At 48.2% G+C, this 14,200-nt stretch overlaps 1 protein-coding gene across 1 annotated transcript in view; it reads right to left on the bottom strand.

Annotated features, from left to right (window-relative positions):
- Positions 1-8,890, bottom strand: part of LOC122385097 (lysophosphatidylcholine acyltransferase-like) — a 28,795-nt gene extending 19,905 nt beyond the window's left edge. The window contains exons 1-3 of the mRNA XM_043373103.1: positions 8,885-8,890; positions 7,003-7,145; positions 6,405-6,622 (exon numbers count right to left, since the gene is read on the bottom strand). Coding sequence (XP_043229038.1) covers positions 6,405-6,622; positions 7,003-7,145; positions 8,885-8,890 — 367 coding nt within the window. The remainder of the gene's footprint in view (positions 1-6,404; positions 6,623-7,002; positions 7,146-8,884) is intronic.
- Between the last annotated feature and the right edge of the window lie 5,310 nt (positions 8,891-14,200).

Here is a 14,200-nt window from a genome sequence, read left to right as displayed (position 1 = left end):
TATTAGTCGGATCGTGCTTAAATTTTAAATGGCCTCTGGGGCATTCTTCGCGCAACTTTTGGTAAAAAAAAAAAAAATCGGGTCATATCAGGCCACCGAGCTGCGACGTCATAATAGTTACAACCTCCGACCGTTTTTGACAAAATCGCACATACTGTAACTGGGCTTGGTCTCATCGACAAGAACGAAACTATCCCTTGTAATTTATGCTAGAATTTGGCTATCAACTGACCGGTGTGCAACGAGCAGATATGTATTGATACTCGGCAATGGTTATTTTTGTTGTTTTGATTTTTTTAATATAGGTATGTTTAGAGCTGTTGTGGCAATTTGTTTAGGCACCAAACAACATCAGTGATAGCGAGGTTATCGTTTTATTGCGTGCAAAGATATGTAGATTGTAGACTGTCGTACCGTATATGTACCGCACGGTCGGGGGTAACACACCGTGACTTGGTGGAGAATTGAGGTTATACTTTTCCAGGTATGCTCAGCTCAGTTTAGTTTAGTTCATTCAATCAATCATCCATAGGCACACACCCAATGATGGATGAAGTCATAATATAGAACAAAGCTTGTCCAAAAATAAGGCTTGCATGGTGAAAGGAAGTAATATTTGCGCTACTGAAACAGTTTTTCTTTCTCCAGGGTTGAACTGGAATTTTGTGTGACAGAGTAAGCGTAAAAATATGTTACAAGTACCACACCTTACACTTCTCTTGATGCATCTAAAATGACCGTCGTGATGCGTGCCAGTGAAAAGTCAAGGCTGTTTAAGTCCTTCCAAGGACAATGAAAATGGATACCATCGGCTTCCACACGCCACGCCCGCTTTCCCTGTAGCTCAATCAGGGGACGAATCGCTGGTTGGTTCTTTTGACCCCTCCTCTTCCAGGGGCGTCGCCGACGGGGGGGGGGTCGCGGGGGTCGTGACCCCCCCCCCACTCGCGAGAACCGGGGTGTCGACCCCCCACTTTTGGCGATGCTGAGTTTTCTTTTTTAAGCTATCATGTCAGTGAAGTTGGCGTAAGCAACCTCAATAAATACAACGTCAGATTCAGAATCGCTTCAACAGCTCCGTAGCCCTATTGCTTTATAGGTCAATAAGCGGTGGGCGTGGAACATCAGCATAACAATATTTTAACCCTCGCCAGGCGAGGGCCTTTTCCATAACACGGACGGCGAGGGGGGGCGTTGGTACGACCCCCCCTCGCGATTGGCTTCTATGGCACTAGAAACACTAAATGTACAGGGTAGGTGGGTCCATAGGAGATCTCGCCCCTGTAAAAGTTTGGTGACTCTAGGTCAATATTTAGGGGGGTTTTGGCCTTTGGGGGGTATGAGTGCAAAAATTTTGCTTAAACATGTCAAAAGTTTTTCGGTTATAACGAGCGAGCGAGCGCAGCGAGCGAAGTGAGTCTTTTCAATATAACGGAAAAATCTCAGTATGAGCGGCCCGGCCCGGCCCGGCCCGGCCCGGCCCGGCCTGTAACGCTTTTGAGAGGCTTATATCTCAGCAACCGCTGGACCGATTGGCCTGCGGTCTTTTTTGTTGGGTAGCCCTATCCCTTCTACCCCGTAATTGACTACTTTTGATACATCTCAGTGACCGTCGTGGCACGTGCCACGTGAAAAGTCAAGGGTGTTCAAGCTGTTTTGCAAAAGTAGTGATTTTGAGAGGCTCATATCTCAGCAGCCGCTTGGGCGATTGACTTGCCGTAATTTTAGTAGGGTAGCAGCATCCCTTCTACCCAAAATAGGATGCTCTCGATGCATGTGGGACACCCCCAGTGCACGTGCAAAATACAACAATAAGAGGTGCCAAATTTGTTCCCATTTCAGTAACTCGGTAATTACTGGGGCGATTTCGCTGAAACTTGGCATACAGGTAGGCACCCACCAGGCAAAGCATTCCCATGTGTTGCGGTTAGGGTGCTACTGCACGTGCGCACGTGCAGGGGGCGTTTCCAGATCTCGAGAACGGCTGGGCCGATTGCGCTCAAATTTGGTACACGGTTGGGGACCAGTTAGTAGGGTGCCGTGCAAAAGTCATTTTGGACCCCGTTTGCACGTGCGCACGTGCAGAATGCCGCTTCCAGATCTCAGGAACGGCTGGGCCGATTGCGTTCAAATTTGGCACACCGCTAGCGACCAGTTAGAAGGGTGCTTTGCGCAAGCCCGTTGGAAGCACCCTCTCGCCCTTCCGCACGTGCAGGGCTCACTATCTCGCTCGCTCGTTCTTCGCCCAAAAGGCGTTTTACTGGTAACTTTTTACCTAGTAAAGATAGTGCAAAAATAAAAGCACCAGTGAACTCAGGACGTCCGTGCGCATCGAATGATATACTTTGTTACCCATTTAAGTGAACTCTGGAATTCAGTTGCCGCTAAGCTAGTCCAATTTTTCCCTGACCTTGTACCGGCTTTTGTGACCTGGTGACCTGACCTGAAAAGACTGGGACTTCAAATTTTCAGGATAGGTGCGAAAAGGTTGCCCCAGAAGGTATGCCAAATTTGGCGGCGCTACCCGCCGCCGTTTTTACGTTATTTGCGAAAAACCTTGGGGGGGGGGTGCATCAACCCCCCTCGCCGGGCGAGGGGGGTTGATGCCACTATAGCCACTATTCTAGTCCCTTTTTATCCCTCAAACGAATGAGCGCGCCAAAACTGACCCAAGCGTTCGTCTGATTGTCAAAATAATGGTTGCAGTCGATTCGTCGGATGACATATCAGTAACTACGAGGTACCTAACTAGCCTCAGCAGCCCTGACTACCCTCGGACCTGCCTGAGGTAGCCGGGAAATGGGGTCAGATTGTGGACCCCTCTCGGGCTTTCGCAATAAGACGCGCAAAAAGGAGCCTATTGCAACGAAACTTCCTGTGACCTCGAGTTAATCAATTTTACACCTACTCTAAAAATTTATTGGCCATGATTCGAATATAGATGATACCTTGGTTCACTTTTTTGAGTTTTATTTGCTTCCACTTACAAGTGAAGTTTTTGGAACTGATTTCGAGTTTAGCGCCCGTTTGAACTTAAAGAAGTAGTTTTGATAAATGGCGGTTATGTAGTAACATGTTACGAAGCTATCGTTGGTGGTTGTCACCCACTCTATGTAGATGGCCGGCAGGAAGCCTGCTGGTCGACCTGACCTGACCCGACCCGATCTACCCCAAATGCATGGAGTCATCATCTTTGTCCAAAACTAACATCGAACTCGTACCCGGAACCCCGATAACAGCTACGGCTCACAAAGTTCTAGCAGGCCAGCTTTTTTCTACTTTTGGGAGTTGACCTAAGATGACCCGGCCAAGACCTTGAAATTGGGCATCATCGGCTTTCTCTCATCACGGGCAGCATCCTCGCTTTTCCGCGAAGCTCTACCTCGATGAGGGGCCGAAAGTATACCTTCAGCGTTGCGTTGGTAAACATTTTACCTTAGCGACCCGTAAAACACGAATAAGAGCTATAGTGACACAGAAAGCGTACTCGATAGCTTTTTTAAAGCTCTTTCGCCAACTTCGCCTCAGATAGGTATGACTTCGGGTCTATGGCTTGTGTACCACATAGGCCAAACAGTTAAACGGACGGATTTTGCCGAAACATTTGTTCTGTAACAACCTATATGATTCAGTGAATGTGTATGATATTCATGCTATCACCATCGTGTTTGTTTCGTCGAAGCACGTCGCATGGCTTACAATTTGAACTTAAGAACTTAACTAGAAAACTTGACATCAGGTAAAGGTTAATCAATGGTCATGTCCTGACCGGAAAAGAACCCGCTGCAAAAATGTGCGATCGATCTGTGTTGCTGAGCTGAACACACTTGACACTCCAGCACTGAACACTGAACACACACTGAACACACTCGTGCTGTCATTGCTCTACAGCGTCTCCATCAAAAGTTGTTGTCGAAAATGTGTAAGAGACCTTTGATGACCCAGTCACCTAACTATAATAGTAATGACTGACCATTCGAGTCACCACTGGTCATTAACTGCACCTTGTCTCTAAAATGAGCAGAGGTGCCATGGCTACAAAAGTATCTTATAGCGTTTTTAGCATATTCGTTCAAAGCAGAGGGCATCTCGTGCATTTTCCCATATCTTATCATGATTGATTGGTGAGGTCACATATTTGACCTGACTTCACTTTTCAGATGTAAAATCCCAGATTCATTAACTGTTGGCACTTATAATCCCATTCATTACAACAAATTTCAGACTTATAGGAGATAATCTTTTTTTATAAATTTAGCTCGAATGTTTGAATGGACGGATTGACAGAGCCGGAGCCCACGCTAAGCAGAGCTTGTTGCATAGACCCCGATCCCTACCGTCCGATCGCGCAATTCCGGGTATCGGGAGAATTTAGATGCCAAAGTTTAACGTGCCCTTCAAAGCCGGACACGGCCTGCCCCACTCAACTGACCAACTGGCTGCGGCTGCTCCCACCAACCGCAGACCATCCCCGTCAGGAGTCTCAAATATCGAGCGCCGGGGCGTCTCGAACCCGGGCTCTCACTACCGGGAGTCCAATGCTCTACCAACTGAGCTACGGGACAGGCAAATTTATAGGAATGAAAATAGAATAGTTATACAAGATTGCAGCTTTTAGAGGCATTAAAACTGAACTGAACATGACATTGTGACCTGACCTCAGGTGGCCTGTGCTTGATTTTTATGCACGATGCAAAAGTGATGTATGTAGTATGTACAATAAGATACACCGCTGCTTTCGTGGCGCTGCGCGCCGAGATTTTTCTCAACACATGAAAAAACCGGGAGTGTGGCTAATAACACCTCTACCCATCAAGACGAAGACCGGAAACCCGACCCCACCCCACTCAAAAATCCGTGGCGACGCCCCTGCCTCCTCCCCCTCCTGCCCCGTAGCCGCTGCGAACACTAATTCGTGCAAGGGGTCATTTTCACTTCTCCTTCGGACGCCGCAGCACGCTACTTCCCGCCGCGCGGGGGCCGAGGGACGCTACCTCCCGCCACACCGGATGACCATCGGGCCTGGGCGCCGCCGCGGCGGGCGATGGACGGCGCTACCTCAATTCGATCTCGAGAAAATCAATCACGAGCACACTGCCAAGTAGTGTACCAAGGTGGTCCAAATTTGTATCCGCCCCTCCTATTGGTCAACGTCACGGCCGCCACAGGGATGCATTACGTCATTCCCGTCTGCCAACGACCAATCACAGTATGGTACTTGCGTCTTCATGGTCGCTTCAAATCCTGGGGCCGAACGTAACTTGGGCCCCTGTGTAACCTTGGTCCCGGTGTAACCTGGGTACAATTGTATTCTGAGGGCTGTTCACGGACCCTGTGTGCGGTTGGACCGCACACAGCCTCCAAGCTCCGCCCACTGCGTCCCTACGTCAGCCTTGCGTCACCGCACACAGCGACCGCTGTGGCCGGTCGGGACTGGCCACAGCGGACCGTCCACCGCACGCAGCCGTGACGTCAGAGCCGCCTACCCATCCCCTACCCCCACGCCTGCTGGACGTACCGCACACACCGCACGCAGCAGTGTGCGGTGCCCGTGAACACCCCTCTGGTACTTATGAATGTCACCCGTCCGGACATGGGCGGGGGCGGGGGCGGGGGCGGCCGCTGAGTCTGGACTCGGTGAGTGTCCGCCCGCTACTGCGTCCCGTTGCGACCCGTCGCCGCCCGCGGTGCGCCCGACCCGTCGCCCGCCTCGTGTGCCGCTCTCCCGGCGGGGTGAGGAGGGAGGTCGGGGGGGGGGGAGGAGGACATGGGCCGACGGAACAAACTCGGTCGTACCGGAACAGAGCCGCGGAGTAACCTGACCGGCGGATAAAAATTGGACAGAATAGAGCGGTGGAAATAAAACAACGCAACTCAACGCAACGCAACAACGCAAAGCTGAACAGTAATACGACACCGAGGACGGAATACACACAGAAAGTTACATTTATAGCAAGCGCCATCCCCACAAGACTACACCGACTGCAAAGCAAGGAAGGAATGACAGATAGCGAAAGATTCGCTGCTAAATGAGTCAGGGAAACTGGAAATGCGAGAAGAAACAACAAGGCCTACAGGATGAATCAATTCAGGTTCTCTGAGGGACACGATGGAACCAAAAGAGAAACAGAATAAGTGGGATGAAACCGATGAAAACAAAATGAAAAAGGAAAAAATAGGATTTAGATTGGATATGTGAAAAGGTACAACGGAGAGAATTAAACGTTCATAATGAAGGATCATAAAAAGCAACGTAGGGATTGGATCATTATGTGGAAAGAAGCAAACAGAGGAACTCAAAAAGAGGAGAGCGAAACTGAATATGGCTAGGAACCGGGAGAGAGCAGAGCCTGGCGAGAGACAGAGAGGAGGGGCGCGAGCAGGCCGCCGGCAGAGCCGCTTACTGCCAAACATGGCGGCGCGCGACGTCTCGATCTTGGCCACCACACTGGGCGCCGCCATGACGATCACGGGCAGCACGTCAAAGTAGCTCGAGTGCGGCGCCACGGCGATGATGGGCGCGTCGCGCGCCGAGGCGCGCCGGCCGCGCACCGTCACCCACGGGAAGCCGGCCGAGAAAAACACGGTGCGGGTGCAGAGCAACAGCACCACGCGCAGCCGCCTGTCAGTCACCGGCAGAGGGGAGGGCGCCGATACAGACAGACAGACAGACAGACAGAGAGACAGACACACGGACAGACCCACAGAGTACAACCAATGACACCATGGGCAGCCGGGGAGATCTGTCGCAACAAAACATTTTCTTCGAGCGAGACACCACTCAGGATTCAGAAATAAGACATCGTGACCTTGACAACATTCCTGTAAACCTAAGATGAACATTATGTTTGAGCATTAGTTGCCCACCTTTAAGCAATGGTAAGGATGGCTTAGAACCAAGGGCTATAGGAAGACAGATGTATGATGGACACCATCACACCGACTCAACTAGAGAGGGGTGGCGCGGCGCCGAGAAAAGGTGTAATGCCGCCGGAGCCTGACCTGCGCCAGCCTCTGAGCGGCTGGTTGCGCTCCTCCTCGGTCATTCCGTAGAGGCCGATGCAGGCGAACATCCAGCCGATGAGCACGCACAGGCACACGCCCATGATGCGGAACGACAGGACGAACACGGTCATCAGCGCCGCCTGAGACAGGGGCCAGAGGGGTCAGGGGCAGAGGTCAGCTGAGACAGGGGCACAGGTCAGCTGGGACAGGGGCACAGGTCAGCAGAGACAGGGGCAGAGGTCAGCTGAGACAGGGGCACAGGTCAGCTGAGACAGGGCCGGAGGGCGAGCAGAGGTCAGCTGGGACAGGGGCACAGGCAGTGTGTCCAAAATTGTAATGTTGCGGGGAAATCCACCCATAATGAAAAGTATAATGACATCCTAAAAAAAAAAAAAAACATTCTCACGGCAGTCACAACTTATAATATACCTAACCATAGTGTAATAAATAACCATAGTGGTAGGGGTAGTCAACTTTGCATACCTTCTCTGTCATATGTAAGCTATCATTTGGATGTCAAGCACTAAATATATGACGTGAATCTGTTAAGTTATGACGTCATAATTTAGTATAATACAGGATCTACCACCACTTTAAGTCAACAAGGGAAATTGGGAGCTGCTATTCGGGCACCGGTAATGGTTTCATGCACTCCTTGCAAGGTCCAGTGCTTGACTTTAGCATTGTTGACTTTGCGTGACGTCATTTATGACGTCACTAAGGCCATATAAGTTTTTCGTCAATAACTCCTGATCAGATAGAGCTAGAGAGACGGGAAAGCCACCATTGGACTCAGGAAGACCTGCCGAATCGAATGATATGCAATATGACCTTCAACCATTTTCGTGACCTGAGGGGCTCCGACCTGACCTTGACCCGAGGTTAACACCTTAAGTTGACTTCACCCGAACACCAAGTATAGCATTCAACGCGCCTGAGCTAGAAAACACGATGATGCCAAAATCGCGGTAGTGCGACCATTTTTGGCAAAGTAATTAAACTAAAACCGAGCCCGTGACTTGTGGCACTTATCTGACCTAAGAGGTCACTGGCTGACCTAAGACCTTAAAATCCGGTAGTACCTAATTTTTGCGTCTTATAACGGCACACAAGCTTGTTTTTTTTTCGCGAGGCTCTAGCTCAATTAGAGGCGAAACGGCGAGGGAGTTGTACCAACCCTCCCCGGTCAATATAGAAAACCAATCGGTCCGGCCAGGGTTAAATACCGGAATTGTGATCTAATGTAAAAAGACGGCCCAAGGTAACCCGACGTCAGTGACAGGTGTCCTATATTTGCAGCGTCTTATATTCACGAAGGTTTCAATTTCCACTTTCTTCAGCCGAGTGATGGTTGTCAATAGCAAGGCTCTCTAAATGCAAGCCATAATCGCCACGCAATATGTGGAAGGCTTTTGATGTCAATACATACATAAATGCATACATAAAACGCGCTTTTCACAAAATTCATAAACTTAAAGGGACCCTCCCACCTTTTGCCGTCATTCATCCTGAACAAGACTACCCACCTCCAGCGTGACTACAAAAAGCAACGCATAATTAATCAAGTATGGTTAAATATTGGTACAGTGTGTGATGCAGTTGAATGTGACGGCGAGCGTGCTGCGGTCTGCTCTTGTTTAATTGTATCGATTTGTATCCGATATTTGCATTGGTCTTTTTAAGTGTACGTCTCTTGCGCAATACGTATCGCTACATGACCTCCAAAAGCCATCTGGGCCAATGTGCACGTGTGAATATTTGGTTCTGTTCCAATTTTTCAAATGTGATTGCCTCGGCTAAGCCAGAACCCGATGATGTCGTAAGACGAAAGCTCGTTCTATATTTCGGCCTCATTTTGTTATTTAAAAATACATCTTACTGCCATGTTACTGGTCAATTTCATCACCATAATTAACTTTTACTTTTGTTTACTTTTTGGGATCTACGCTGTTCCTAGCGACTTTACTTGGAAGCAATAGTTTGGCAGCTGAAAGTGCGGCACTTGTTGCGCGCAAAGGAGCATATACCACCGCGTGCTACAAAATGTTTTAGTCAAACATTTAAAAATCGTTAGATATCTGCACTGACGTCACACATTCAGAGGGGTATTCCAATGCATTAGCCCCTCTGAATCAAAATGCTGCAATTTTGAAATTCAATATTTCCGATTTAAGGCATTTCTCGATGTTGTGAGTGCCGAAACCGGTAATTGTGAGCCAGGGACCCCTATTTTGGCTATCTCAACTCAAATTTAATGTTAAGGTGGGAGGGTCCCTTTAACCCTGTTAGTGGCAGGCTCCTGGCTACCCCTATTAGTGGCAGGGGGGCTGTTTACGACCCCCCTTGATATCTCGAGATCCAACGGGCCGATTTTCAAAATTCAAATGGCATTCGATTTCGCTCAACGTGATCTACATTCCTAAAAAATAAAAATTAAAAAAATGTCAATAGGGGGGTAGAGGGGGGTAAAAACGGGCAAATTGCAGATACATTTTAGACTGTTTATCACGGCCAGGTTTCTGAACCAATCTTAACGCAACTTTTGCCGATCGATAGAGAATGAACCAGGAATTCACATGGATCCTAAAAATATGCATTTTCAAAAATCATAGGCGGATACAGATCATTGAGATTGGGGGTACACAAAAAGTATATGTAGTAAATAAGGTTTTTGTTGGTACTGTTTCTAAAAAGGGTGGTAATGGTCTTGTTATGTTACAATTTTCTTATGAGAGAACGACTACAATTGTATTGGTCATGCATAGGCGGTGTCAGGGCACCTATGTTGGGAGGTAAAACATAACCCCCTTTTTGGACGCCTGGATCCGCCTATTATAGCAAAAACGTGTCAAAAGAGGATGCACAATAACTTTGTATATGTTATCACATGATACCTTTCATTCACTGTTCGTAAAACTGGTGCATACAGTTATAATACATCAGCATCGTGATCTTCGCCCAAATGACTCGCTTCACGAATAGGACCCCCCAATTCCCAGTGCTCTGGAGCCGCCCCTGGTAAAGGTCCCTACCTTTACCAGGGTGGTAGGGTGGGGTAATTTGAACATGTGGGGCAATTTGAACATAGTGTGAATAACACAAAATGACGGAAAATCCATAAGTGGCATGACAATAAGACCAATGAGAGAAATTGTCGTAACTAAAAGGGCTATCATATGAACGGGGTTTAAAGTTTCAGGGAATGAAGGTGTTGATGAACAGTGTAAAAAATCAATTTCGAAGGATAAACGCCTAACAACACGTCATTGCAACTTCATTGCAGCGCAAAATCTTGCATTGCTAGCGCCTAATACGCAACGGCTTTTGTTGTGGAATGACCTAATCAGTGCCTTCAATCCAAGAAATTTGCTTTTGAACCCTGTTTTTTTAAATGGCAAAATAACTTTTAGCGTGGGGTAATTTGAACATAGTGTGAGAATTTCAATGAAGACAGGGATAGCTCCGAAAAAACAACGCTCCCAGTTTTTTTTTTTGCCAATATTTTCGACCGAAAGCAGTAGCAGATAAGTGATGCCAGTTTTAGAAAATTTACGTCTAATATCCGTCTAATGTCCGGCATTTTCGTTGATTTTCCGTCCAAAAATGTTAAAGTCAACTATTTGTCCAAATATGTCCGAAAATTATGCAGCTATCAACACTCGAAACCGTCATTTATATTGCTTATCATGTAATTTTACCAGCCGAAAAGTGTCCATTATATTGAGAGCTTAACAAGCTTTCCATTCGCCAATCAATGCTACGCACGATTACTTGATAAAAATGCTTAAGTGTGGCAGGCCATCGTCCAATGTTGTCCAGATTACTATACCTTTGTGCAATCAATTCCAAATTTGACATTATAAAGAATCGGAACACCGAATGTCCAGGTTCCGATTGGCACCACTATAACAGATGAAGTAAGGTTTGGTAGAGTTTTTATCGAACGGAGATGATAGACATTCTGTTAAATGAAGAGAGGCGAATTCTGGCAACTGACCGGTGTGCAGCGTGCAGATATTGATACTCTGCAACTCTTATTTTTGTTGTTGTGTTGATTTTTCAAATGAAGGTATGTTTAGAATTGCTCTGCCTATTCGTTTATGGGTCAAACAACATCGGTGCTGGCGAGACTATCGTTTTTATGGCAGGTAAAGGCAGTATGTTCAAATTACCCCACGGTGGGGCAATTTGAACACACCGTGACTTGGTGGAGAAGTGATGCTATGCTATTCAAGGTATGCTCGGCTCGTCCAAAAATGAGGCCTGCATTGTGAAAGCAAGTGACACATGCGCTACTGAAACAGTTTTTCTTCATCCAGGGTTGAGCTGGAATTTGGTACAACGGAGAAGACGTAAAAATATGTTCAAATTACCCCACACTACCCTATGACCTTGAAATTTTCAGGGAATGTGCCCAATTTAGTTTTAGGAAAAGTCAGAAAATTTCAGCATCGTAGCTTCAGCGGTTTCGGAGATATTCCCGAAAAACCTGAGGGGTGGATGAAAACAACCCCACTGCCACTAATAGGGTTAAGCGCATCTGTTTTTAATGACCAGTCAACTACGCATGGATGCGTGCAGGCCACACAGGTCAGCGTAAGCCGGGCGCGGCGGCCGAGCCGAAACTGGGGCGGGACGGGCGGTGGTTGGGTAGGAAGAGCGGCTCATGCAAATTTTGCGCAAATATGCGCAGTTAGCTTTTATGTTGCCCTGGTGTAAATTTAAATCCTACTTCATCTCACAAAAAATCAGAGTGGAACTATATGGGACTGCCTGTTGTTTCCTTACCTAAACTTTGCAGTTATATTCCAGAATCACTGTAGGAGAGCCTTCATAAAAAAGCTATAGTACATCTTAGTTAAGGATTAGTATGCCAAAAATTTTGCACTGACCAGTCGGCAACTTCATAACAAACATTTTGATGCATAATGGCCGTTTTCACGACGGAATAGCAGGCATCTATTTAATCCCCATTTGATCCTTTAGTTCCTCAGGAATTTTAGTAGTTCTTTTTAGTAGGTTCCCCAGCTTTCGAATGAATGGTGCGTTAGTTTGCTATTTTTCTATTAAATATCACATCGATTTACTTTATCTAAGGATTTATCACTAATATCAACATAAAGCGTAAGCACAATTATAAAGTTATGAAATTATGAAATACTAGTACAATAGTTGAAAGAAGATACTGAGTTGCCAGGCTACAAAGAATATATTCATTTATGGCGCACGACAGACATTTAGAAAGCAGCGCCCTGTTTTATTGCACGCTGCTAGCCGCTTCCATTGGGTTTTGCAGGCCGACGTCATTGGTCGTTACACGTATGATGTCACGCGACTTGTGGCCTGTCACGGCTCTTTAATGATCTCCACTAAATGAATGCAACAATGGCCTTTTAATGAGTTTTAAGTTGATCTCTGTGGCCATCTGTCTATGGAGCGACCAATATGAAAGTTGGGTGAATTTACCGGGGTTACATGACTATGAGCAAGCAAATGTGTATCAGGAATGGATTTAGGTGGAGAATTGCGCTGGACCATGAGTGCTCGAACGCTCCCAATTCCACGCCGGTTTGGCTTTGGAGCCGAGACAGACGATGCGGGTCAAGGTCACCGCTGGGGTAACGGTGGATTGGCTGCGCCCGAGCACCCGTAACGCGGCACAATTCTCCATCTATGGATTTTCCTATTCGCTCAGCATTGTGATAGGCGTTCGTAATAGCATTTACTCTGCTCATGTACCTATCCCCGGTTATTTAAAATAAGTCTTTGTGGGGGAATATCACGGCTTTAGGTACTCGGTGGCCCTATTCACGACTTTCAAAGAATGCTCCGATAACTAAACACTGCACAGACCTACTGCATTAGTGAATCTGACAGAAGGTCTGTGGAATTACATCCCCCCTCACCACACCCCTAAAAACTCATCCAGTGTCCAAAACCACTTTTATCGACTCGCCAAAAAAAACAAAAACAAAAAACACACACACACATACACACACAAAGCATGGGGCATGTCAGCTCTTAGTTCATTTATCATTGTCTTTACCATGGTTCAATTGCATTGCGCGATTTAAAGCACGTGAGTGCCTATATAGTATATGTATATGTAGAAAATAATATCTACAGCAAAACATCCAAAATTACAAAGGCTACAATGCTTAAAAAGTAGGTTCATCAAGGAAGCCCATTTTTACTTGCGTTGTGTTCCCAACCATGCGATTCCAACGCGGGCTATTCGCAACGTCTGTTAAGGCACGTTGACAACTGACAAGCCGCCACCGCTGCCACTTATTCATAGATGGTTGATATCGCAGCTTGGGCGTCAGCAGCGCGGCCCACAACGCGTCGGCGCCAGCGCACGCAGCTGTTGGCACTCGACAGCCGGTGTTGCGACTTAACGGCCGGTCGGCCCCATAAAGGAGAAGCTCTTGGTGAAGCTTTGTGATCGCCTCATAGCCGCCTTGGATGTCATCTTTCTTGGCAGATCCATCCGTTCAGATGGTACGGTGCAGTCTGGATAAAGGACGAAGTCCAACGCCGCTAACCCCGCGACCGCCACCCCACAACGTGGCCGCAGACCGAACGGGCGTGAGGGCCGTAAGGGCCACCCCGCCATCCGGTAGGTGGCTGACCAGCCGGGCGCAGCGGCGCCTGGGCGGCGGCCGCGCTGAGATGAAGTCCCAAACCGCCATGTCGCCATCACCGCCATCACCATTGCTGCAGCTGTTCCCAACCGCCTCAATCGCCGCCGTTTTGCCAGCAGTCGCGCCGCGGAATGGCAGAAGCTCCAGAGTAGCCTCCAGCGCCCCTCTCCGCACGTGTGCAGGTGCACTGCGGCCGCCGGGTCCGACGTCCAGGCAGAACATGATATTTCCATGCTGCTCCGACGGTGGGCTGGTCTTGTTTGGGCGTTCCTCCACTGTGACGTCGGTCACGCCTGCCCCGGCCAGGGCGCAGAGGCCGACGTGTCACCATCCGGTTGCAGTCCTCAGTCGGGTCGCAACGTGTACCTCTTCCGCAGCGTGGAGCGCGCTCCCGCTGGGCAGCGATACAGCCAATAGTAGCATAGCATGCGGGCGGCCAGCGCTGCGCCGGACAGCGGACCCATGCCGGGGGTATGCCGGTCTCGGCCATTAGCGGGGTCGTCGGGGCCGAGGTTGTACATACAGCTGGTGACCGCGTGAGCCGCCAATCG

Source organism: Amphibalanus amphitrite, unplaced genomic scaffold, assembly GCF_019059575.1.
Source record: "Amphibalanus amphitrite isolate SeventyFive unplaced genomic scaffold, NRLGWU_Aamphi_draft 000208F_arrow, whole genome shotgun sequence".
Lineage (NCBI taxonomy): Eukaryota > Metazoa > Arthropoda > Thecostraca > Balanomorpha > Balanidae > Amphibalanus > Amphibalanus amphitrite.
The sequence above is the reverse complement of the archived record's forward strand: the minus strand, read 5'-3'. Positions and strand labels throughout refer to the sequence as shown.